The sequence below is a fragment of the Aphidius gifuensis genome, linkage group LG5, assembly GCF_014905175.1.
Source record: "Aphidius gifuensis isolate YNYX2018 linkage group LG5, ASM1490517v1, whole genome shotgun sequence".
Classification (NCBI taxonomy): domain Eukaryota; kingdom Metazoa; phylum Arthropoda; class Insecta; order Hymenoptera; family Braconidae; genus Aphidius; species Aphidius gifuensis.
The window spans coordinates 1230172-1257198 of NC_057792.1; the positions used below are offsets into that span (position 1 = coordinate 1230172).

Consider the following 27027-nt stretch of genomic DNA (forward strand, 5'->3'; position numbering starts at 1 on the left):
TTGAAATATAATTATTTGTCAACAGTTCATGTTCAATAATTATCTATGTTGTGAATTCAAACTGTCAATAATATTAATCACAATTACTGAAAAATTAATATTATGCAAATGACATTAAAAAAAACATTATTTTTAATTAAAAATATATTTAATTTTATCATATCGTTTGTGTTTTCATTACACACTCATATTCAAACAGAGATAGAAAATTTTATAGTAATTATTTATTATAAAAAAAATTATAAACTTTTTTCTATTTCTTTTTTTGCAATAATTATGATAACTTATTCCGTAAACATAAATTAATTTATAAAAGGAATTGAATGATGAATTAAGTGAACAGTTGAGTTTTCTTGATAATATTGATCAGCAAATCGCGTAATCTAAAAATAAAGAATGTCATTTGGTATTTAAATAAGTTTTTTTTATTGTAATGATACAGGTAGGTAAATTTAATTAAATGGCACATCTGTAGAACGAGTATAAAAAAAAATTGTTCAACCAAGACGCATTGAGATAAAAAAAACATCTTTGAAATAAAAAAATTAATGATTAATTCATCAATACATTTATAAAAAAATTTAACCAGTGAAATAGAAAATCAATAGGAAGTAGATGAACATCTAATCAGTGACATAGTAACAGTTGTACAGGAACCAATTGATTTGAGAATTATTATTAAAGATCAATAATTATCATGCTGGGAAATGAATTAAGTGATTTAAAAAGCAGCAGTCTAAATGACAACATGAATAATAATCAAATCTTGAAGAAAACAACAATTCAAAAATTTTATACTGGCCAGAGTATTTTTATAACAGGTTTTTCTTTATTTTATAATTATTTTAAAAATATTGTTGAGTCAAGAAGAGGGATATATTTATTTATAATTAAATTACTATTTATTTTTCAAGGTGGTACTGGGTTCCTTGGTAAAGTTCTTGTTGAAAAGTTACTGAGAAGCTGTGATGTATCTAAAATTTATTTGCTGATTAGATCAAAAAAGGGAATAAACATCAATGATCGTCTTGATAATTTATTCAACGATCCGGTAAGACATTGGTGATAGGCAAAATGAAAAAATAAAATGTATTGTTAATAATAAAACTCACCCGTTTTTTTTTTAAATAATTATTTTTATTTTTTAGTTATTTGAAAGTGTAAAAAAAAATTCACCTGAATTTCGAAATAAAATTGTACCAGTTGCTGGTGATGTTGGAGAAATTGATCTTGGATTATCACATGAGGATCGTGAACTTTTAATTCAAGAAGTAAATTGTATTTTTATTTTAGTTTTAAAATAAATTATTTACATTTTCCTTTTTTTCTTGTTTTTGTTTTTAAGGTATCAATTGTCTTTCACTCAGCAGCAACAGTAAGATTTGATGAGAAATTAAAAATTGCAATGTTATTAAATACTGGTGGTACATTGGAAGTATTGAAACTTGTTAATGAAATGAAGAAATTAAAGGTACTTATATAATTTTTTTTAATTAAAAAATACAAATCAAATACACCTATAAAATTTATTTTTCAGGTCATGGTTCATGTATCAACTGCATATTCAAATTGTCACGAGGACATTATTGAGGAAAAAATTTATCCTCATCCTATTGAGTATGAAAATTTTAAAATTGTAGCTGAGACTCTGTCAGATGAAGCGATTGACGATGCTCTACCAAGGTACATAAATTAATTCAACACAAAAATAAATACCATTAATAAAATATTAAAAATAATTTAATAGAATCCTTAAAAATTGGCCAAACACGTACACATTTACAAAAGCCCTGACAGAAAAATGCATCAAACAAATGAGTTGTAATAAACCAGTTGGTATCTTTAGACCAGGAATAAGTGAGTCAATGGTTTTTTATTTATTAATCAAAAATAGCTGAGTGAATTTAATCAACCTCAACTTTTTTCACAGTAATATCGGTTGCTGAGGAGCCATTACCAGGTTGGATTGATAATTACTATGGACCAACTGGTGGTGCCATGGCATCTTCATTAGGAATTTTAAAAACAGCACTAGCAGATCCAAATGTTAAAGCAAATTTAGTACCAGTTGATTACACAGTTAATGCATTGATTGCATGTGCTTGGGATATTGCAACACAAACAACAAGGTAATTTTTGAGAAATTATTTAAATGAAATTAGCGAAAATATATTGATGATTTATTAATTTAATTTTAGACGCAATGATGACATGTTGATATACAATTATGTATCGACAAATGATGCACCAGTTACTTGGAATGAGTTTAGTGTTAATTATTGTCTTAAGTATGGTCACGAATATCCAGTTTTACAAACAAAATGGTACATTACATTTTCAATTACCAAAAGCAGACTGGCATTCAAATTATCAATGATTTTTTTACATTTTTTACCGGCTTTATTGGTGGATTCAATATTTTTATGCACCGGACAAAAACCAAAATTATACAAAATGTTTAGTAAGATATTCAAATACTTGGAAGTTTTGACAGATTTTACAATGAGAGATTGGGATTGGAAAACTAATAATGTACCGTTAATGTGGAAACGGCTTGATCAAGAAGATAAAAAAATATTCAAATTTTCATTAACTGGATTTAATTGGAAAGAATACAGTAGAAATTATATAATGGGAATTAAAATTTATTTATTCAAAGAGGGATTGAATACTTTGGAAGCAAGCAAAAAACGACAAACAAGGTCAATTTTATATACTATAATTTTAATTTTAGTTTTGCGATAAATTTAATTTTTTTTTTCACACAAGAAATAATTTATTTATCCAAGATATTGCATAATTTATAAATAAATTTTCTTTTTTTTTTTTCAGATTTCGTATTATTCATGAAACAACAAAAATGATTCTTGTTATTATTTTTATTGCTTCACTTTGGAAAATATTTCAAATAATATTTTAATATAAAATTCTTCTTTTTTTTTTACTTCAATGTATAAAAAAAGTTCAATGATTATCTCGGTAATTTTAGAAACTTAATATGTTATTTAGAATAATTATCTCGTTGATTTTCATGATAAAATTTTGTTGATTAATTATAAATAATTAAATCTTTCATCAGATAATAAATTTATATATTTTATAAAATAACCTGACTGTCATACGTCAAAGGAAAATCAATTGAAAATAAAATTATCATAATTTAAATAATTATTCGCACAATATTTTTTCAATTACAAAAAAAAAAAAATTATAAAAACAATTTTAATAATTACAATTCAAGTAAAAAATCTTGAATATTAAAATAATTTTTTAGCCTTGTTTTTATTGTAAATGATGCAGACAAGAAATTATAAAATACCGGAAATAAATATCAATGGAAAAAAAAAAATAAGGTATAGAACAAAAAAAATTAATGTTTAATACATCGACATTGAATTATAAAAAACGTTCGACCTTTGTCATCAATAATAATTGCTTATTAATTGTAATAATATTACACGTTTTATTTGTTTTTATAAATTGTCATAAAAACGATCTAATAAACATCAATTAATTAAATTTCTAAAAAACATTGACCAGCATTACCTAAACATGGTTGAGTAAAAAATCTTCAATTTCCAGCAACTAAATTTTATATAATTAAACAATAAATTGTGTTAAATAATTATAAAATCATTTTGCAATTAATAATTAATTCAGCTGAATAGTCAATTGATCAACAAGTGTTTTTTTTTTTTTTAAATTAAACAACCTAGAGAGATAGTAGGTCTCTTTAGTCGATAAAGAAAATTTTACAAAAAATTTTCTATATTAATTACTATTACTTAAAATTAAATCATCATTAATCAGTCAATCATTAAAACAATGACAAAAAAAATAAAACAAATTAAAAGTTATTAAATAACAACAATAAGTTACCATCAAATCTATTTTATCGCCATTTAATTAGTGACGTCTGTCATTGTCTCTCTCTGTCTTCTCATCTTGCCGCGTTGTTCTCTCTCTTTTTATTTCTAACACATACACGCCATCTACAGCCGGCGTCTTTTTCGATTAGCCAATAGCAGCCAATAGTAATAATAATTTCGCCTCAACGAAACTACCCGAATCAAAAAGCGGTTGCACAAATCCTCTTCGTCGTCGTCATAATAAAAAAAAAAAAAAGCAAAAACGTTGTCTAACATGGCTCTCCTTGTGTGTCGTTAAGAGTGCGGTTATTAATCGTCATATTTTCATGTATTTTTTCGTCTTTTTTTTGTAAAATAATAATCAAGTTTTATATTAAACAAATAAATTTATATTGTTTTGTTAATTGCATGTCTTTCTATATAAATCATCAAACAATAAATAGTGTATTTGTGTATATGTGTATTTGTGAATGTGCCGTGTATACCGCGAGGCAAAACAACCTTAAATTTAACAAAAAAAAAAACTAAATTATATATATCTACATAAAAAAATAAAAACACAGTCATAATGTCGGCTGAAACATTTACTGATCAAGAACTTCGTACAAAATTGGCTTCATTTGGACATCCAATTGTACCAGTTACTCCAACAACCAGAAAAATTTTGATTAAAAAACTCAACAACTTGATGGCATCAAAAGGTGGTAGTGGCGGTTCACGGCATTCACTCGCTGCCCGGTAAGTTATATTTCCCCTCTTACCCCTTACGACCGACATTTTTTTCATCTCTATTTTTATATTAAATCAAAAATAATTTATAAATATATACTTAAAAAAAATAACAACAACAACAACAGCACTAAATTTGTTATTCCAAATAGGCAAAAGTAATTAATAAATAATTAAATAAAAAATATAATTAATATTTTTATAAATTTTAGATACAGCAGTGATGAAACTGATGATGATACATCATCAACAACAAATCGTAAGAAAAAATTAGCAGCTGTTAATCGTCGTCAAACAATGGCAAATCCAATGCCACCACCAGCTGCAGCACCACCACCACCACCGGCATCATCAACAACAACAACATCATCAACAATAATAAATACAGCAACAGGTGGTCAAAAAAGTCCAACAAAACGTCGTACAGCATCAAGAAATTCTGAATCAAAAGAAATACAATCTGAATTTGATGATGATGTATCAACGAATTCAACATCACGTGGATCATCAAGAAAAGAAAAATTACATTCAAAAACATCAAGTAAAAATAATAAAGATGATGGTTTAGAAACAGGCTCAGATTCTGATTTACCTGATGATGATTATACCAAGCCTTATTCACCAATTAAATATAAAAATAATACTGAATCATCATCATCAACTAAAATAACAACAACAACAACATCAACATCAACAAATAATTTTGATTTACGTAAAGATATACTTAAATTAAATGATAATGATTCATCAAGTAAATCAACATATGAATCAAAAAGAAAGCTTATGAATAATACAAAAGATGATAAATATATATCACCACCATTTAAACCAGATATATCACCAATTCCAATGATTAAAGATGATAAAACTTATAAACGTGATGATTTAAAAGTTAATGATTTACTTGCTAATTATGAAAGTCCATATTTATCAGATTTTACAAGACGACTAAGTTCACAAACAGCTGGTGCAACACTTCCATCACGTACATCAGTTAAAAGTATGATTATTAATTTTTTCATTCATCAATCGAGCAAAAGAAAGATGACAAATTTACTAATTATTTATTATTTTTTTTAGCTACTTCTTTGCGTCATTCACTTCGTCCTGAGGCTAAAGATTTAGATACAAATGGACATTACTCAAATTATCGTTCAACCTTTAATACTTCAACTTCAAGGTAAGCTAATAATTGTTAATTTTTATATCAACAAATGTATTTTAATTGATGGATTTTGTAGATATGCTGCACCAACAAATGACAGACCAAGAGACATTGTCACAAGAGCATTTAAAACACCAGTCAACACAGCCAAAGATGATACACGTAATAATAATCAAAATATGATATCAATGGTATTGGTCATTGTGTTGGCACTTTTTTTTGGAGTTATTGCTGTTGTTTATCTGGGTCTTGGTGGTAAAACTGAAACTTTTCCATCGTTACCAGCTGGTAGGTATTCCGACTAATATCTAACTTGTTTTTTTCGTTTAAAATCACTTATTTTTCTTTTTTTTTTTTTTGCTGATGCCGTTATTATTAATATCAATTTAATTTTAAAAAAAGGTTTTGGGGTTTTCTAGTTCATTTTTTATATTTTTTTTTCCATCTTGTATTGCTTTTGTTTACACGAAAAAATTATGTCAAGTTTATCGATTTAATAGTGTTAACTTCAATTTAATTTTTTTCTTTTTTTAATATTAAAAAATTAAAATATTATGAGGAACATCAAGATTTAAAATGTATTTTTCTTTAGATTTTTTTTCGTCATTGATTAATAAATACTGTAATAATATTTTTATTAGTAGTTTTTTTTTCTTAAACCTTTTCCCATTAATTGTTAAATTTTCTTTTTTTTTTGAATATTAATAGTAACGGTAATTTAAATGGTAAAAATAAAAATTAAACAAATTTTTATTTTATAGAAACTGGTGTACCACTTTGTTCTCAATCTGATCATGACAAACCTGGTGTGAATTGTTTACTCAAAGAAAATGTTGCAACTGTAATGCAATTATTAAAAAAAATTCGGCCAATATTAGTTAGAAAATCAATATCATCTGCTTGTGATGATAAAGATGAACGACCTTACATAACTGATTCAGAAGTTATCAGCATGTTGAAAAGTAACAAAGTGGTAGGTATTTAATTGTTTCGAAATAGAAAAAAAAACCTAAATTATTTCGAAATATTTTTCTAACCATTAATTTTTATTTCTTAGAAACCATTTGAAATAACTAGTGATCTTCACAATGCCCAATTGTTAATATTTGAAAATCCAAAATGGGGAATATCTCTGATTGAAATTGATGATAAAGCTGATGTCTCATCTCAAGTTCTCGATTCAATGGTAATTTTTTAAAACTAATACAAGTAATTGTTCTTGAGCTAAATTAAATTTTTATTCAACAGGAAAAAGTATTTCAAGCACGTTTAGAAGGAAAAGTTGGAATGATCATGACAAATGTTGATTTACCAATAAATTGTTTAATAAAACGTAAAGTATTTACTGTTTTATCAACAATCATCATAATTGCAATTGGTAAATTTATAACAGATACATTATTTGATAATTGTAAATTAACAAAACCTTCATGTACAAAAATTCCTGTATCCAAATCATAAGTAAACCAAAATCCTAACAAATCCAATTATTATTTTAAACAATTAATTTTTCTAATAATTAATAATAATAAATATTATCATCAGGTCTTGCAGCAGCATTTGGTATTCATAAATTAACTCTGTGGTATATTAAATATAAAAAATCAACTGAAAATGAAATATACCAATTGGTAAGTGAAATAATAAGTATGGTTGAATTACATTATCAAAATTCAGCAACAACAAGTCCTGGTGGAAGTCAAGAAAGTTATGTTGCCATAAATCATGTACGTGATAATTTAATACCACCAAAAGATCGTAAAAAAATGTCAAGTATATGGGAAAAAGCATTGAAATTTATTGATGAAAATGAATCAAGAATACGTCGTGAAGTACAACAAGTATCTGGTGAAGAATTTTATGTATGGCGTTGGTTACCAAATTTAAATACATCAAATACATCATTAAATGCTGCTGGTGGTAATAATAATACTAAAAAAACAAAAGTATGGCAAGGACAAGCATTTGAAACAATGGAAGGTTCAGTTAATAGTTTAGCTGTATCACCAACACCATGTTTAAAAATGCGTCATATGTTTGATCCAGATGTTGAAATTGAAGATGATTGGGAGGTTAAAATACAAGATGCTGTTTTAGAAAAATGTGGTGATAATGTTAAAGTTTTACATATTAGAGTTGATCGTGGTAGTCGTGAAGGTTGTGTTTATGTTAAATGTATGACACATGAAGATGCTGGTAAAGCTTATCGTGCACTTCATGGTTGTTGGTTTGATGGTAAACTTGTTACTGTTAAATATTTACGTTTAGAACGTTATCATGAAAGATATCCTGATGCAATACGTTGCTCACAACCACTTAAACCAAGCAACAATTTAAGATCATCATTGCAATCACATCAATGGCAAAATTCACTTGAAGCTATTTAATTTTTCTTTATTTTTTTTTTCGTCTTTTTATTAATTATTTAAATTAAGATGCTGCTGCTTCTTTTTTTCTTTTTTTTTCTTCATTACAATTAACATCATAAACAACACAATTATCATTAATTATTAATATATAAAAAAAATATAAATATATTTTTTTTTTTCTTCTATTTTTAAAAATTGTAAAGAAAAGAAAGTTTTTTTTTTTTTTCAAAAGTCAATGTGTACAGTAGAATACTGAACTCATAATAATAATTAAATTGTGAAAAATAAAATATGCATTTTTTTATTTTTCATAGTTTATTTTTTAAATTATTGTTTGATGTTAATTTTCAAGCAAAATAATTTTGAAAAAAATAAAATAAAAATTATACTTTGTGGTTGATATAATTTTTGTAATAAAAACAATATTTGTTTTGTGAAATTTGATAGGCAACTGTGTACAGTTTAAATGTTTGCCTTGATTTTAATTTGTTTAATTTTTGTCTTTTCATTATTAATATTAAAAAACGACGAATAATCTGTGTTTAAATATTTATGTGGTTCATGAAAATTAAATATTTAATAATTGTTTTTAAGGTCATAAAAAAAAAAAAAAATTCTAAAACCAAAATAAAAACAATCAACAGAAAAATAAATTTAGAAAAAAATCATATTGATAAATAAAAATTTTGGTACATTTTCTAATGAGTGAATGAATAAAATAATATTAATAGTTAAAAAAAAAAAAAAAAAAATTGTTTTCTTTTATTTTAAATCCCAAATGATTTGTTTATAATTTTCGAAAAATTATTTATTTATTTGTTCTGACGTAGATTAATTATTTAAAAAAACATCAAATTACCACTGAAATATATTTTCGAAAAAAGTCAAACTACTTGCAAAAATGTACATATTGTTTTGATATTTGCAAAAAAAAAAAAAAAACTAGCTGATAAAAATCACCCCTTTGTGTGGTGTCCTGGCCAATGAAATGCAGTTGATTTAGCATGTCATACCAACTGGCTGTTGTAAAAATCAATGTGACATCATTACGACAATTTACACTTTGTCTTTGACCATAGAAAAATTATTTATAGCTAGTGTGCTTTCAAACGAAACGTTCAGCTCATCAAACGAAAGAAAGAAATAAAAATTACAAAATAATTAATTATCAACTATAAGTTCAATTAAATATTTTAATTTAATGTATAAGTAATTGTTTTTTTTTTTTTTATTTATTATCATTATTGTATTTATCTTGGATCACAGTTGAAGCATTAAAATTTTTCGATACTTGAAAAATATGTCCACTGCGGCGGGGGCCGTAGGACCATTTGTTACTGAAAACGGCGGTATAAATCAGGTAAAAAAAAATTTTAATTTAATTATTTGATTAATTAATTTAATTGTTTATTTATTTATTTATTTATTTAATTATCTATTCAGAATATTAATTAATTATTAACAAAATTACATTAGTTTTGGAAAAAATAAAAAAAAAGTAACGTTAAATATTTTCAAACTTGCAATGAATTAAATTTTTTTTAAATAATTTATTATCAACCAGTAAATTAAGCTCATGATTCCTCAAATTTAAATTAATTAATTTTCATTTTTTAAATATCTAATAACATATTAAATTAATATATTTTTTTTTATTTAAAAAAAAATTTCTATTGTAATTATAAATTATATTTTTGAAATAAGTAAAATGATTTATAAAAGTTATTGATATTTATGTCACGGTCATTAAATCAATATTTGAATAAAAATAAATATATTTGAATTAAAATTAAACCTTGTCGACCTAAAGACACAAGTAACATGAAATAAGAAATATAAAAAAAATGATAAGAAATAGAAAAATGCACAAGTCTGGCCAACAATTTACAAATTAACTTGTTAAAATTTTATTGATGACGTGGCTTTGTCACATCACAAAATAATAATATATCTTCATCTCATCTTGTATTTGAAATATTTTATAGTAAAAATTCAAATTGTTGTTTAAAAATAATAAATTAAATTTGCATTTTTCCAAATTGATTAAAGATTTGCATGAATTATTATTAGGTAATATTTTAAATATTTTCCTTGAGCTTATTATATTTTTTTTGTTCCTATTTTTCATATTATTATTTAGCTAATTGTTGGTAAATGAAATTTTAGTATTTAAGGAATAAACAATTATAATATTTTGCAAGTGATGTTGTAAATATTACTGTCTATTATTAAATAATTAAACAAAGGTTTTTGACCACCTCCTTCTCTTTTTTATTTTTATTCTTTTCGCTCATTTGTTAAGATTAAATTGTGCAGTGATTGTATCGCAACAAGTTGAAAGTACAACTGACTCTTCAGTCAAACTAAAAGATACTCATCGAGTGCACGATAAAATAATTTATATATTTTTTAATAAAAAACATAAACATCAGTATCATTTTTCATTTATCTTTCAACAGATTGTTAATTTTTTTTATTTATCATTTTTTGTTTTCATTAAAAACATTTATATTTGTCAAGAAAATCAAGTATAATTTATCGAAAAAAAATTCAAATTCAAATTTATTTAAACAATATTAAAATGAGTAAAAAACCTGATCAATTTGGAGGTGATACAAGTGCTTCAAGTATCAATGAAATTATAGAAAAACCAAGTGTTCCACTGCCAGAAAATCTTTCAGACGTTCCAGAAAATCTTCCAGACGTTCCAGAAAAAATAACAAAAAATTTTAATAATAATTCCGAAATTCCAGGTATTATTAAAAAATTTAATAATGATACTTTTGTTGAACCATCATCATCGACAAATGGCTATCCTGAAAAGTCACCAATGCCATCACCAAAAGATGAGACATCAAGTGATGGATTAAAAGAAATATTTTCAGCAGTGAGTGATTAAATATAATTTTTTTTTATTGAAGATAAGTGGTCAATTTTAACGTGGTCAACATACAAAATAAACAACACAATGACAATATTTTTTTATAAATTTGTCATGCCCTATTGTTGATAGATATAAATTTATATTAATATACACTAAAAAATGATATCCTTTTGTGCAAACAATGACTGTGATTATCATCATGAATGTTTGTGCAAATATGAATTTAATATTTACTCATCGAATTCTCAATTAAATACATCGCAATAAAAATAATATATAGAACAATGAATTTATTGTTTTTTTTTCTTTTTTGTTTCAGGTCAAATCATTGGATGCTAATCGATATGCCACTAAGAAAACTATTGCTCAGGGTTTGTATTATTTGGCTCATTTTTTATTCATTCATTTGATGGTTTATTTATTTTTTAATTTTTTTATTTATTTATTTAATCAACTATTTATTGAATATTTTATTATTTTTTTTCTACTACTATTATTATTGTAGTAATTTCGATTGCTAATGATAATCGAAATTCGAAATAATAATTCTACATCAAATAATTACACATCTTATTAACTAATTTGTCTATTTATTTACTAATTAGTTTATTGATTGATTTTTTTATTTATTTATTTATTCTATTTGTCTATTTATCAATAATTATTATAATATACTATTTACTTTTAAATTTAGGTATGCTAGATATTGCTCTATTAACTGCAAATGCTTCCCAATTGAAATACATCCTTCAGGTAATGAAAAAAAATCAAAAAACAAAACAATAATAAAATAAAATTAAAAAAACAATGATAAATTAATTTTTAAATAATAATTCAAGGTGGGAAGACAACATGAATTTTATACACTCATGCTGACACTCATTTGTCTATCAATTGGTCTCCAGGTAATTAATTAATCTCTATAATTATTAATTAAAATTCACCAATCACATATATAAAATTTAAAATTAAATATACACACGCTGCAATATTATTGTCTGCTTACAAAATGTTCCAATTGCAACGTAGAATAAATAAATAAAATATAATTAATAATTTAAAAATTAACAAAAAGAAAAAAAAAAGAAAATTGTAATATTAATACAGGTACTATCGGGTTTATTATCATTGTCATTGAATTTAATGATGGATAGAAAAATGGAAGACACAAGAAAAGCCAGATCACTTGAATGGATTGGTCAAATACGTGTTGCTCTCAGCTTTATTGTTTTTTTGGACAACATTCTCATTGCTGCATTTGATCCAATGGGTTTTTCATCATTAATAATTTATGAATCACAATTTTCACAAACAGCAAATGGTGATATTGTTAATAATAATTAAATTACACAATTAAATATATTTTATCATACGTCGCAATTGGTACAATTCGTAAGACAAACAAATTTTAACAAATGAAATTATAATTTTGATTTTTAAATTATTCAATTAATGTTAAATGAAAAATTAATAAATAATTAATATTGGACAGGCTGTGATTGGAATACTTTTTATAATTGTTGGTGGATTGGACATTAACAGACGCAGGGATCAGTGGGCTGCTGATATTATTAATGACATAATATTAATTGGGGTTTTTATTATCAGTTTAACAAATGTTGTTATATCTGGTTTTGGAATGGAATATTCAGGAAAACCAGCTGAACTTTATAGAAGACACAATACTATTAATGAAGTTTCTTGAAAAAAAAAAAAACATATTTTTAACACACACATTTCATTTCATTAATCATACAAATTTATTTATTTTTTTTTATTTAATTTTTTAACAGAAAAAAATAGTATAAAAATGTGTGGGGTAAAATGGACCGAGGGAAAAATTTAAAAAGTTTTTAAAAAGACTGTAGAAAAAAAATTAAACACTATTAATTAATACACATGAAAAAAAAAATGGTCAAGGTTTAAGAATAAAAATTTACAATTAATAGTAATTAATATTTCTAGCTTTCGTTTATCGAAAAAAAATTTTTTTCTTTTATTTGTTTTTGGGCCGGTCCATTTTATCCTACATTTAAAATTTTTAAAATTTTATTTTATTATTATTTTATTTATTTTGTTTTCATAATTATTTAGATTATTCAAGGAATTATTTGTCTGCTACTTGGAAGTACCTACAATATTAATAAAGAAAAAGATCAAAAAAATGCAAACACTTGGAATAATATTGTCTTGGCAATGATGGTCCTGACAGTGGCTATAAATATTTTAATATCTGCATTTGAAATGAAAGACTCGTATCACATTCAAGAAGTACCAATGCACTCTGGCTATTATCCATATTAATTATTATCATTAAAAGAAAAAGGAAATAATACACGAAATCTTCTCGACTGATGAAGAAATATTTTTATTTTTTTTTCTTTACTCCATTTGATTCACTCCATTATACAATTTTTGGTTTATAATTTTTTATCTTTTTTATACATATATTTTTTTTTTAAACTCTCTCTGAATACACATATTCAATTATTCACATAACAAACATTTAACAATTGTGTACATTATTCATAAATAGACATGAAAAAAAAATAGATAGATATTTCAAAAGTTTCTATGACTAGATATACATTTTTTTTTTTTTTTTACATACATTTAGTAATAATAATTTTTTTTTTTTTGTTCATTTTGATGTTAACATATTTTAAATAATTGTTTTAATTGTTGTTGAGACAGTTGAGGTCATTTTTTCCCACCTGTAAACAATAAAAAAAAAAGTAAATGAAAAAAAGATTTTAATGAAAATTATAATTATATTTTTACTCGTAAAAAAATTAATAATACTAAAAAAAAATTAATAAAGTATGTATATTTATTTAATTATTTATTATTAAATTAAAAAAAAAATGTATTATTTACAATTTTTATTTAAATAAATGAAGCATTTAAAAATTTAAAAATTAAGGTATAAAAATCAAATTTTATTTTCATGTTAATTGATTATTTTAAATAATAAATTAATTGATTATTTATTATTTTTTTTAATGTTAAATATTAAATATCTGAATTGCAATTGATTTGTTATTTTTAGCTAATTTTTTTGAGTCTTCTTGGTGGTAATGAACGATCGACAAATCCAGCCGTCTTCAAATCTCACGACTGACTTTTTTCATAAACGAAAATAGAATTTTTTTTTTCCATTTTAATGAGTTATTTGTTATTGATAATAATAATATATTAATATAGTTTATTTTTTCAAATTTATGATTATTAATATATATATTATTTTTACCTTTTTTACCGCTTTTTGGCCCGGCTTTTGAATCGCCCTTGACCTCGGCACCTTTTCCGCTCGACGCCGGCGCAGCTCCGCCTTTCTTATTCTTTAAAATAATAAATATCAATAATCACAAACATTTTACTCAATATTCAATTTTCATCAATACATTTCAATATTATTATTATCATTTTTAAATAATACTTACATCCCCTTTACCGCCACCTCCACCGCCTCCTAAAAAATGAAAAAAATCAAGATTTTTTTTTTCTTATATTTTTGTGTTTTTAATTCAAAACAATCGAAAAAATTAATTTATAATTTATAATTTATATTTAAACAATTGATGAATTTAATGTATTTTTAAAATATAATAATAATTTATAAATATCATGATTAGTTTTTTTTTTATTTCAATGTCAAGTGCAACGCAATAGATATAATTTTATCTCCACGATAAAATAAAGCTCATCTAGTATCTAAAAATAAATTATTTTTTTTCTAAATAATAAAAATTTTTTTATTAAATCTTACCTTTACCACCTTTTCCCATCTTTCAGTAGAGCTTTTTTTTTTCTAGTTTCTTGCAACTATAATTTGATAGATAAACAATTTATATATTTTTTTTTTTTGCAAATTTAAATATAAAATTTATTTTTAAAATTCAAAAAATGTTAGATCTGTCAAATGGCGACTGCACTTACCTTTGTTTCAAACAACTATTTCAACCTTACTCGTATATTTTTTATTTAATTTTTTAGTGCAACTGACAACCTGACCTCCTCCCTTCTTTTCACCCACCCGTTGCGCGAAACTAGAGTCGTCGCAAACGAGCATTGATGTTAAAAGCTCACGTCACATCAAATATAGCTTCCTATTTTTTTTTTTTTTATATTATTTTTATTATACTGTCATCTCGCAATATTGCATATAAAAAGTAATAAAAAAATATTCAAACGTGATATACAGGCTGTTGCAAAATAAAAAAAACAAAAAATATTTCAAAAAAAATTTCATTTGTTTATATCAATAAATAATAATAATAATAAAAAAATTTAAAAAATTTATTTTTATTCTGGTAATTAATAATAACAATATAATGAAAAAAATCAAATTTATAAATTTTAATTTATTATCATATTAAAACGTGAATAAAAAATTTTTTTATTTAAAAAAAAAATATATAAAAAAGTTGTCGAGTTAATAAACTATAAATTTTGTGTTTTTGTTGTTTTAAAAATTATATTTTTTAAATTTATAACACCTTGTATATTGTCGTCCTTCAATATGACTATTCAGAGATTTTTAAATTCACTGCCAAGTAGGCCATTGGACAGGGTCAATGGATTTTAATAAAAATAATTAATTGTAATTATTATAAAAGCACAATTAGCATGATTAATATTGCAATAATTATTAAGGATAATTTTGTAAAACTGATGGAGCAGATGTTACACTAAATGCAGCAACAAATACATTTATAATTGTTATTAAAAAAACACCAACCACAACATAATTATTTATTTTAATTGCTTGTGGTGATTTTGATTTTCCTTTAACATCAAAACGTCCTTTGAATATCAAACTCATCCCAACTGCAATCTAGCATTTTTAAATTTAATATAATTATTAATAATAATAGATTAATCTTTATTTTAAAATTTATTTTACCTGTAGTAAAAGACTGAAGATAATTAATGCAACAATTATCCAAAAAGTTGGACTTTTACGTTGATATTCAACTAAATAACGCAATTGATTTGCATTGGCTGTTATCAGAGCTACATCCATCATTCCTTTGAAATTTAAAATATTAAATTTCAATTAGTATTATTTATTACATTGTAAATAATTTTATTTACCTTGTGCAACTGTTTTTTTTGCTGCAAATGAATGCTGTTGTCTTATTATTCGAGAGCATCTTTTATCAGTTGTATCAATTGTTATGACATTGTCTTTAAAATCAATTTCTTTTAGACCTTTTTCAACCTCGTCATCAGTCAATTCATTTTTAATATCTGATGGAATTATTGACTCATTATTTTCATTAACTGAATTTATTTCTGGAGGTAAACCAGCTTCTTTAGCCATTTTTTTACAATTCAAGTTTCTTTTCTCTTTTTTTTAAATTAATTTTGTTTTTTTTTTTATGCAATTTTAATTATTACTTTAGGGTAATGAGGTTGAATAATAACTGATTCTTCCTACGCTTCTTCCGGTAGTTGTTTTTATTAAAAAACCATACTGCGATAAATATTGGTTTTTATTATCAAATTTAGGTCAAATTTCAATACCACAAGAAAAATAAATACCGTGGTTTATAAATAATTATTTTTATATCGTTTATATATTTAACAACAATCAGTTAATTTATTATAAAAATATTTTTAAAAAAATAAATATAAATATATTGTTTTTTATTCACTTTTTAAATAATAATTATTTTTTCTTTTTGAATTTTCGCGCCAACGGAGAAATCTTTCTTACCGTTCAGCGACCATTTTTTATATTGTTTAAATGGCGCTATTTGACAATTACTATTGTTATTGTTGTTGTGATTAGAAATAATATTTACTTGTTAAAAAAAAAAAAATAAAAACAAAAACATAATATTACTCGTAAATTTTAATTTAGTTTTTTTATTATATTAGATAATCCATGTAGATTCGAGTGAATATTTAAAAATTAAATAAATAAATGTCATTTGTGCTTTGACCTCGGATTATATCTTTTTTTTTTTTCTTCAACATACATTCTTTTTTTTTTTTTAACTCCATTGGACGCGCAACCGCATATTAATATTTTCAACAATAAATAAATTATCCAGTTTAATTAAAAGCCAGTCTTATCATAATTAACAAAATAAATAAACAATAATTAATTAAATTTGTTTTATTGATTAATTTAATTTTATCATTATTTTTTTAAACAAATTTTATAACTGTGACATATTTTGGTGAGTTGATATACTTTCTCTTGTCTCTTGATTAATTTTTTTTTTACTTACAACAAGCCAACTTATAATTTAATAATAAAAAAAAAAATAAGAAAAAGAACATGAATCAAGAACAAAGAATATACAAAAATATATATTAATATTGTTTATTATTTCCTGAAGAAACTCCGGCTTCTTGCCAAAAAAAAAAAAAAATATATATAAAACAAAAAAAAATTAATAAATTCAAGTCAAATTTAGATTTCATACGTAAAAGAACTTATTTATTTTAATATTTTTTACTCAGTCTTTCATATAAACTTGTTTGTTAAAATAATATTCAATAATGTCATCAAATATTGACAATTTATTTATGAAATTATTAGAAAAATCAACATTATATTCACAAAAATGCATAATGTAAATTAAAAATTAATTTTGTTGATTATAATTAAATTAATAATTGAATTATTATCCAGGTGTAAGAGAAAAATGAAGCCAAAACGTAGTAGATCAATGTCACCAGAAGCATCAAGTAGTCGTGGTACTAAAATCCAAAAAATATCTGATTACAAGACAAAGCCAATTGATGATCAACCAGTACAAAGAGTTCAATTATTAGATTTTTCAGATGACGTTATTTTAAATATTATGAAGTATTTAAATCCACAAGATCTAATGTCATTGAGTTTGTAAGTTGATGCTATATTTTTCCATCAAATCAAACATTAATTTATGAAAATTTTCTTGTCCAATAGATGCTGTCATTTGTTAAATCGAGTTGGTCGTGATAGAACAGTATGGCATACTGCAGATTTTCGTTCGAAACCAATGCCATTTGATGAGCTACGTTTGTACCTTAAATATTTTCATCCAACAACATCAAGCATATCAATTAATGGAAAAATTAATGATAACAATGAATTATATGAACTTAAACAGTATTTTTTAAAAACTGTTTGTAAATTATGTACGTCACTCAAGGAATTAATTATTGAAGAATATAAAATTATCAGTACAGAGGTAATTAAAATTTAATTTTTTAATTTTATTATTTATTAATTAACATGGTAATTGGTTTTTTTACAGATAAAAATTAGTGATTTTCCAACGACACTAGAAACTTTGTCATTAAAAGGAACTAATGTTTGTGATTTATCAACAAGTAGATCATATTTTTTTAAGCTAGATCAACTGATGCCCAATTTAACAGTAAAAAAAAAGCTATTATTTATATTTAACAATGATAAATAATTATGTTTATTAATTTAATTTAATTCATGCTTTTTTTTAGACTTTAATATTGACAAATTGTCAATGGTTAACTGGTCATTCATTAATGGTAATAAGTAAAATACCAAAATTAAAAGAATTACGTATAAATTCATGTAAAAATCTTGGTGAATGTGTTGCATATGCTAGTTTATCAACACGTTTTGGTTTTAAAACATTAGAAAAATTAGATTTAAGATGTACAGCATTTGGTGATAGTGAATTGCGTTGTTTTGGTAATACAACAACATTGACACATATTTATTTGGAATATTCACAAGAATTAAATAATCAACAATTAGAAAATAGACCACAGCAACAATTGGGACAACCAGTTTATGAAGATAATCATCTTGTACAATATGTGGCAAATAATGATATTAATATGCTTAGACCAGATCAATCAAGTTGTCGTATTACTGACAGATCAATATGTGCACTAGGAAGTTATTTATGTGATAGACGTGTACTTGATAATGCAATAAGAAATGTTATTCTTGTTGAAGAAGATATTCGAGTTTTAAATAATCCAAATTTAACTAATCTAGTACTCAGGTAAATTATTTTGTTGATGTTTATATTATTTTTAAATATCTCAGTATAATTTTTATTAATTAATTTAATTTTATTGATGTTTTGTTTTGTCGTTTTTGTTTAATAGAAATTTTTCAAAAGTTACCAATCAAAGTTTGATACATTTGGCAGCAAATGCCGATAAACTCAAGTATCTTGATGTTACTGGCTCGGGGGTAACTGCAGAAGGAGTCAGAACATATACTTTGGCCAGACCTGATGTTACACTTATATCCTCTTATTACTAGCCATAAAATCATATGTAAATTATCAATTTATATAATCAAAAATCATGGAAACCAGTAAAGGTAATAGACATAGAATTATAACAATTTTTTTTCACACACTGGGTGGTGTTTTTTTTTTTATTTTATCATTCATTAATGTAATGATTTTTAAATTGATTTTTTTTTTTGTATGAAGTAATCAAGTTGTATTGATTGTATTTAGATTTTAACAAAATTAATTAGTTTTATCAACGAGAATGAAAAACGGCTGGTGCCAGATGAAATTTTTAAAAGCTTTTTTTTTTTTTTTTTTTTATAAATAATTTATAAATCTATTTAAATAAACGAATGAAAAAATAATTAATTGAAAAATATTTATTCGAAATAAATGAAATTTCAAGGAAATAAATTTTTTTTTTTTATTAAATAATAATGATTTATTTAAAAATTGAATGACAAATTAATATTAAAGAAAAAGAAGAAAAAAAAAAATACAAATTTTGACATTAAGTTTAAATTAAGTTGTTGATTTTGAGTGGGAAATTATTTGATATTTGTTTGATTACAAAAAAAATAATTTGAATTAAAAAGAAATTGAGGGCAAGATAAATTTGTTCAAGCCCATTTTTGCTTACATATATTTATTATATAAAATTATTACTAAAGATACTTGAATTGTAATTAAAAATAATAATTGTCATTATTTATAGAAATGATAAGTAATCAATTGTAAACATAAAATAATTTTTAATAAATGCACTAGTTATTGATAATAAAAATTTAAAATTAATATTATTTAATAAATAAAACGTTGTATATTTATTATTTATGTAAAATACACGTACTTGTATGTAAAAAAAAAAAAGAAAATATAAACAAAAATATGCTTAAATAATTGAAAATATTATTCTTAATTTTTATCTATAATTACAAAATTATAATTTCATTTTTTATTTATCAATTTTATATAGAAACAAAATCGTATTTGATTGTCAATTTTATTTCGTTTTTATTTTGTTTTTCTCTGCTTTTTTTTCACAGTGTTTTATCTTCATCATGTTGAGCACATTAAAATATTTATGTCCTAAAAAATTGTCTTTTTTTCAAGGATTAACAGTACGTAATTAATCAATAAATTTATAATTTAATTAACAAAAAAAACTATTAATTTTTAGAATATAAAAAACAGAAGTTTTTGGAAAAATAATTTACGTAATGAAAGGTTAATTTATCCTGATGAAATTGTCAATGAAACATTATTAAAAAATGGTATGAAATTATTTTGTGAAGAAAAAAATGCAAATACAACAATTGTCGGTTGTTTTTTATCAGCTGGATCAATTTATGAGCAAGAAAATGAAAGAGGAGCATCATTATTCATGGAACACTTGATATTTAATGTATAAAAATTTTTATCTACCCACAATATCAATGTAATAATTAACTATTTTAAAATTATAGAAAACAAAAAATATGATGGCTGAAGATATCGAAAATCAATTGGCAAATATTGGTGGAAAATTTTCAGCAATTGCAATGAGAGATGTATTTATATTATATGGCATAGCTCCATCATTGAATGTTGAAAAAATTATTTCAATGCTTGCTGAGTTTCTTTTTAATGGTTTAATTTGTTAGTCAATTATTTTTACATTTAAATTAGCTTTTAAATAATATATCATTTAATTATTTATGTAATTAAATTGAAGGTGATGATGATGTTGAAAAAGTAAAACCAGTTATATTACAAAGATTAAATGAAATGGAAAATAATCATGAACAAGTTGTTATGGATTATTTATCGTCAATTGCATATCAAGGTACATTACTTGGAAAAAGTATTTACCCAACAACTTGTGAAATTAAGTAAGTTGTTAATATTATTATTAATTAATTTTTCATTAATGAAATAAATTAATTTATATAGAAATATAACTGAAGAACAAATTAATTCATTTAAAAATCGTTTATTTAAATCTTCAAACATGACAATAATCACAACTGGTGGAACAGCTATTGAAGAAGTTCAATGTCTAGCTGATCATTATTTTTATGATGAGATTAAAAATTGTAACAACACTGATCCATGTTTGACAGTTTGTCCTGATGAAGTTTATCCAAAATGCATGTCTTTTAGATTTACTGGTAAGTTAAATTAATTTTAATTATTGAACTATTGATACAGCTGTTCGAAAAATAATACAGGTTCAGATATGAGAGTACGAGATGATGATAATAACTTTGGACATGTAGCAATTGCCATTGAAGGTCCTGGTTATGAAAATAGTAATGATCATTTTGCTTTAAATATAGCAAAAGAAATAGTTGGTGAATGGAATCTTGGAAATTCTGGTGGTCATAATAATTGTCATAATGTTGCTCAATGGTCATCGAAATTTGAACTTTGTCATCTTTATAAATCATTTAATATTGCCTACAACTGTACAAGTCTTTGGGGTTGTTATTTTGTTTCAGAAAAGCTCAAAATTGAGGTAAAAAATATTCATTATCTTCAGTGGATTAATTTTTAATTAATTAAAAATTATTATTAGGACATGATTAATATTATTCAAAAAGAATGGATGAGATTATGTACATCATTAACAAGCCATGAATTAACAAGAGCAATAAATAATTATAAAACAAAAAAATTAATAATTATAAATGATCCAGTTGGTCGTTTTTTTGATTTAACAAATTGTATTTATCGAAATGGAAAATACGAAACAATATGCCAAAGATTGGAACGTTATGAAAATATTAATGCTGATGTTTTGTGTGATGTTGCTGATAAATATATTTATGATAAATGTCCAGCTGTTGTTGGACTTGGTAGCGTTGAAAATCTGCCAGATTATAATCTTATCAGATCATCCATGTATTTACTACGAAGATAAAGGAAAAACAGTTAAATTTAACAAGAAAAAATTATTATTTTTCATGATTTTTATTATTCAGACAGGAAGTAATAATTAGTTATTTTTTTTTCTTCTAATACACAAAAATTATACAGCTATAAATTATCATGGAAATTATTATTTTATTTTTTCATTGATTAATAAAACATTGTGTTATACAGTGATAATAATAAATTAGATTTTTTAAAAATTATTAATTACACGACAGTTACTTTTTTTTTATCAATAAATTCTTTAAATTTTTTTTTAATATTTTTTTTTTTCAATTTGTTGGTCAATGGCAAATATTATTATATACTTTAATCATTTGACATTAATTTTTTATATATATTTTTTCAATCATTCATACGTGTTAATTATATTCATAGTAAAATGATATTGTTGATTAATTTTATTTTATATTTTTTTCTTTGAAAATTTCATTTTTCGATTAACATGATTTTTATTATTATTAACACTTTTCTTTGGTCTTTTTTTTTTTTATTTTTTTTTTTAGTTTTTTATTTATATCGTCAAACACATATTCTTATTTACACATACATGCATCTATTATTTAAAAGACACTCATATAGAAATTAGGTTTTTTATATTTCATCAACAGAGCCAACAGCTTGCTATTGTTTTTCTTTTATTAATAATAATTTTTACTGTAATTGCGTATACGATAAAATTAATGTTTTTAAATCGTCATTTTACTAAGAAAAATACCTAGCTGCCATTTTTGTATTTTGTCAATAATAAAAGGGCCTAAGTGTTTTTTTTTTAATTTCAATTTTTCGAATTTTTTCGAACTTATTCAAAAATTTTTGCGAGAAAAAAAAATCATATAAAGAAAGGCTTATATCCTACATGTCAAAATTAAAAATGCTCATGCTCACAAAGAAGGGCTTATCTCCAAAAAATATGCTAATTATCATTATCTCTTTTTTCTACAACTTTTTCGATCAATTTCATTCGATCAATTGTCATTTCGATTTCCAAGCTTAGTTAAACCCTTCTGCTACTCAGACAACAGTACAATAATAATAAAAAATATAATAAAACTAAACGTGATGTATTTTTAAACAAAAAAAAAAAATTTATAAACTCAAAAAAAATGTATTTTTAACAAAATAAAAAATATTTTTAACGAAAAAAAATTTGTTGACTCTTGAATAAATTTTTATATCACGATTATTTAAGTTTATAATTAAATTTTGATAATTTTAATTATTATATGAATCACTTAATTTAATTAACGGAATCATTAGGGTTTTTTTGTATATTTTTTATCCTTTTTTAATTTTTTTTTTTCTCTTATTTGTTTTATTTTATGAAAAAATATTATTAATCTAATAGTACGTTAACGCACTTGGCATTTTCTTATTTTTTTTTTTTCTTTTAATTATACTGCTCGCTACATGTATAATATATTTTTAAATATATATTTTAAATCGATCTATCGTGATGTTTATTAATACTTAAATATTGTATAAATATATACACACAATGTATCGTATTTAATTATTGTTAACATTATTAATTTATCATTAATTTTATTAATTTATTTTTCATATTTCTGTACTGGTTTTCTTTTTCCTTTTTTTTTTTTTTATATTTTCAACTTTTTCAGTCTCTTAATGGCACTGCAAATGATTTATTTGTTAAAAGCAAAATTTTTATTTTATTAAATTTCCACACTGGTTATTTATTTATGTTTTTCGCTAGCAAAAAACTTTTGATTTAATTTATCAATAATTGTTAAGTTTTTTAATTATTATATTGAGGAAGAATAATGGCATTTTACTAAAAAATAAATAAAAAATAATAATAATTTCTTGTAATTTATAATTTACAAAAAAATAAAATAAAATTAGGCCTCAATATTATATTTTAATATTAATAAATTTTAAATACCAATAGACTCTAGTTAATATGTAAAATGTATATATATATATATTATTTATCATCAGCTGGAATAAATTGCGTGCTCCACTATTATAAAAAATTTAACTTCAAACAACGACAATTTTATGATTATTGCCATTTGGAAGAAGAACATAGTAGACACGCTTACCTTTATCTCATTGAAAATGTTGTACATTACCATGATATTGATTACCATCAAAATTATTAGGATGTTGTTGTGATTGTTCACCTCTTTCAATGACACTTTGTATATCATTTATTTGTGAATCATTATTTTGTCCATTTGTAACATTAATATTACTTGAAGATGTTACAATACTATTACCAGTAATATTTATACCATTTGATGAACTTATAACTGGTTGCTGTTGTTGCTGTGATTGTTGCTGTTGCTGTGGTGGTTGTTGTTGTTGTTGTTGTTGTTGCTGCTGCTGCTGTTGTTGTTGTTGTTGTTGTTGCAATGAATTTGAACTATTTTTTGATCTATGACGTAACTTGTGTGTTGTTAAATATTGTTTAACTGAAAATGCTTTATGACATAAATCACATTTATATGGTAATGGATCAACACAACCACCATCAACAACACTTGGTGCATGTGTTGTTAAATGCATCATATAATAATGTTTAACAACAAATGATTTACCACATGTTTCACAAATATATGGCCCAGAAACACCATGTGTTTTTCTATGTTTATGTAAATTATCTTTACGTGAAAATGATTTACCACATAATTCACATTCATGCATTTTTTGTCCAGTATGAGATACTGAATGACGTACTAAATGTTCTTTTCTACTAAATGCTTTTGAACATGTTTGACAAACATATGGACGTTCACCAGTATGTAATTTACGATGTTGAAATAAATGTTCTTTTCTTTTAAATGGTTTTGAACATACATCACAACTAAAATTATTAATATTATTATTACTAATTGGTACAACATCATCTTCTTTTATTATTTCATTAACACCATTAACCATTGGTGATGTTGGACATTGATGATTATTTAATTCATTTATTGTATCATAATTTTTACCACAATCACGACATGATAAATTTCTATTTGTTTGACAAATTGCTTGTGGATTAACAGTTATCAATGAATTTGTATCTGGACAAGTACGTATGCGTAAAAATTCTGATATTTGACCAATTGAATTACGTGTCATTGAATCATCATCTTCTTCTTCATCATCATCAACTACATTATCCGTTGTTTTCATGTAATCTTTGACATCATCTCTTGTTACTTGGCTTGTTAAATTATTATCTTTATAAGCAAGACCTAAAAATACTTCTGAATTTGTTTGTACAGTTGTATAATTATTATCATCACCAGAATTAATATCAATTTCTTCTTTTGTTATTGTTTGTTGTTGTTGTTGATTTTCATCATCTGGTTTTAATATAACATTATTATTTTGATGTCCAACTTGAACATGATTTTGTTCTTTTTCAATTTGTAATTGTCGTTTTTCATAATCACGTAGCTGTTGAATTTGTGTTTGTGTTATTGTACATTGTTGTTGTTGTTGTTGTTGAACAATTTGTCTTTGATTTTGTATATTTAATTGATTTTGATTTTGTATTTGATTTTGAATTATTTGTGGTTCATTTAAACGTCGATGTGATGAGCTATCATCTGGTGATAATTGTTGAATATTATTTTTTCCAATAAACAATGGATCACCATTATTTGTTGTTTGTTGTTGATAACTGTAATGTGTTTCAGCTGTTGCCTCGACAACTGATGCAACACCACCAGATTGCATCTTGAAATATAACGAATTAAATTAATTATCAATTTGAAATATTAAAATTTAGAAAATTATTATTTAATTATTTACCTGCATTGCACATTTATATTGTTGTACACGTGCTTGTACACCACTTATTATTTGTATGTTTGAGGTATTTAAATTACTTATTAAGACTGGCTGTTGATGTTGACTATGTGATTCATTAATAATTATTTGAGTTGGTTCATTTGTTACATCTGATAATTTTATTTCCATTTTAACTTCATCCTCTTCATCAATGTCATTATTATCAACATGATCATCATCATGTACTGTTGGCTGTGATGATGATGATGATGCTGCTGCTGTTGTTGTTATTGTTGTTGTTGATGATGGTGTTGGAAGTGGTGCAATTTTATCCTTGTCAATTGTTTTTACATAAACTTTACCTTCTTTTAAAAAATCATCAGAAAATCTTAATGATGTAAAATAACCTTCCAGCATTGATTCAGCTTTTGATGCACTATCACGAAATTCAATATAACTTTCCAATTTAATAACACACTCATGACAAACAATTTTTGGTAATGAATCCTCCTCTTCAACCTGTTAACAATTAAAATTATATATTCAAATATTACAAGAATTTATTGGCTACTTTTTAAATTTATTTTTTCATTTAAAAACTTACTCTTATTGGTAATAATGTTTCAATTTTTGACTGGAGAGATCTTCGTCGACCTTCTTCACGAAATATATTTATTCTTTCACCTTCACTACTTGTACATAATCTACATAGTTCGTAGTAATTAACTCTCCGGTAGCCAGACATATTCCCGCGCAATAATAACACTATAAACTTCAACAATAACTTGTTTTTTAATGTTTAAAAAATTTATTAATAATTAATTTATTATATTGTTGTTGTTATTGTAATATTTTGACACTAGTTAATTGTATTTTTTAACATTGCAAATAGTGTCATTTGTTGACATAAGACAAGCAATGTAATATGACATTCCCCCCCACTATTAATGTCAGCCATTTTGCAAAGTAGTTTTTTTCCAACATGGTGTCTTTGACACACTGACATCTACAATAATATTTACGCGGCAAAATATAAACAAAAACAACTTGTTTTTTTAATATAGGCCACACAATTATTTACAAGACAAATTTTAAATATAAAAAAATC

At 23.7% G+C, this 27027-nt stretch overlaps 7 protein-coding genes and 1 long non-coding RNA gene across 11 annotated transcripts; 5 read left to right on the forward strand and 3 right to left on the reverse strand.

The window, feature by feature from the left end:
- Positions 1-748: 748 nt before the first annotated feature.
- LOC122856683 (fatty acyl-CoA reductase wat-like) lies at positions 749-3348 on the forward strand. Its single transcript, XM_044158451.1, has 8 exons — positions 749-821; positions 915-1051; positions 1149-1271; positions 1346-1471; positions 1538-1683; positions 1748-1857; positions 1931-2129; positions 2199-3348. The coding sequence occupies exons 1-8, from the start codon at positions 749-751 to the stop codon at positions 2743-2745; spliced, it is 1461 nt and encodes a 486-aa protein (XP_044014386.1). The 3' UTR covers positions 2746-3348.
- A 757-nt stretch (positions 3349-4105) lies between these two features.
- On the forward strand, positions 4106-8248 carry LOC122856685 (inner nuclear membrane protein Man1-like). The gene is made up of 8 exons (XM_044158453.1): positions 4106-4607; positions 4811-5598; positions 5679-5778; positions 5840-6051; positions 6525-6736; positions 6821-6949; positions 7012-7141; positions 7309-8248. Exons 1-8 carry the CDS (start codon positions 4438-4440, stop codon positions 8148-8150), a joined length of 2583 nt encoding a protein of 860 aa, XP_044014388.1. The 5' UTR covers positions 4106-4437; the 3' UTR covers positions 8151-8248.
- A 2375-nt stretch (positions 8249-10623) lies between these two features.
- Positions 10624-13728, forward strand: LOC122856686. 3 transcript variants are annotated; one of them, XM_044158456.1, is made up of 5 exons: positions 10624-11019; positions 11336-11387; positions 11711-11769; positions 11856-11921; positions 13111-13728. In XM_044158456.1, exons 1-5 carry the CDS (start codon positions 10714-10716, stop codon positions 13318-13320), a joined length of 693 nt encoding a protein of 230 aa, XP_044014391.1. In that variant the 5' UTR covers positions 10624-10713; the 3' UTR covers positions 13321-13728. The 3 variants fall into 3 exon arrangements, with proteins under 3 accessions (XP_044014391.1, XP_044014390.1, XP_044014389.1); XM_044158455.1 differs by lacking the exon at positions 13111-13728 and adding an exon at positions 12509-12767; XM_044158454.1 differs by lacking the exon at positions 13111-13728 and adding an exon at positions 12124-12500.
- LOC122856687 lies at positions 13624-15149 on the reverse strand. Its single transcript, XR_006374153.1, has 5 exons — positions 14956-15149; positions 14786-14841; positions 14460-14488; positions 14267-14357; positions 13624-13730 (listed from the first exon to the last, which is right to left on the reverse strand). It is a non-coding gene; the product is annotated as an uncharacterized LOC122856687 (long non-coding RNA).
- A 302-nt stretch (positions 15150-15451) lies between these two features.
- LOC122856688 (ninjurin-B-like) lies at positions 15452-16413 on the reverse strand. The gene is made up of 3 exons (XM_044158457.1): positions 16114-16413; positions 15923-16047; positions 15452-15853 (listed from the first exon to the last, which is right to left on the reverse strand). The coding sequence occupies exons 1-3, from the start codon at positions 16340-16342 to the stop codon at positions 15668-15670; spliced, it is 540 nt and encodes a 179-aa protein (XP_044014392.1). The 5' UTR covers positions 16343-16413; the 3' UTR covers positions 15452-15667.
- A 586-nt stretch (positions 16414-16999) lies between these two features.
- LOC122856690 lies at positions 17000-19541 on the forward strand. 2 transcript variants are annotated; one of them, XM_044158459.1, is made up of 6 exons: positions 17000-17207; positions 17666-17878; positions 17945-18209; positions 18276-18398; positions 18481-19013; positions 19120-19541. In XM_044158459.1, exons 2-6 carry the CDS (start codon positions 17679-17681, stop codon positions 19277-19279), a joined length of 1281 nt encoding a protein of 426 aa, XP_044014394.1. In that variant the 5' UTR covers positions 17000-17207; positions 17666-17678; the 3' UTR covers positions 19280-19541. The 2 variants fall into 2 exon arrangements, with proteins under 2 accessions (XP_044014394.1, XP_044014393.1); XM_044158458.1 differs by lacking the exon at positions 17000-17207 and adding an exon at positions 17428-17606.
- A 761-nt stretch (positions 19542-20302) lies between these two features.
- LOC122856692 (mitochondrial-processing peptidase subunit beta-like) lies at positions 20303-23035 on the forward strand. The gene is made up of 7 exons (XM_044158461.1): positions 20303-20374; positions 20434-20658; positions 20720-20891; positions 20968-21124; positions 21186-21403; positions 21464-21750; positions 21811-23035. The coding sequence occupies exons 1-7, from the start codon at positions 20315-20317 to the stop codon at positions 22153-22155; spliced, it is 1464 nt and encodes a 487-aa protein (XP_044014396.1). The 5' UTR covers positions 20303-20314; the 3' UTR covers positions 22156-23035.
- An 11-nt stretch (positions 23036-23046) lies between these two features.
- On the reverse strand, positions 23047-26868 carry LOC122856691 (GATA zinc finger domain-containing protein 10-like). Its single transcript, XM_044158460.1, has 3 exons — positions 26524-26868; positions 25941-26438; positions 23047-25865 (listed from the first exon to the last, which is right to left on the reverse strand). The coding sequence occupies exons 1-3, from the start codon at positions 26662-26664 to the stop codon at positions 24240-24242; spliced, it is 2265 nt and encodes a 754-aa protein (XP_044014395.1). The 5' UTR covers positions 26665-26868; the 3' UTR covers positions 23047-24239.
- Positions 26869-27027: the final 159 nt, after the last annotated feature.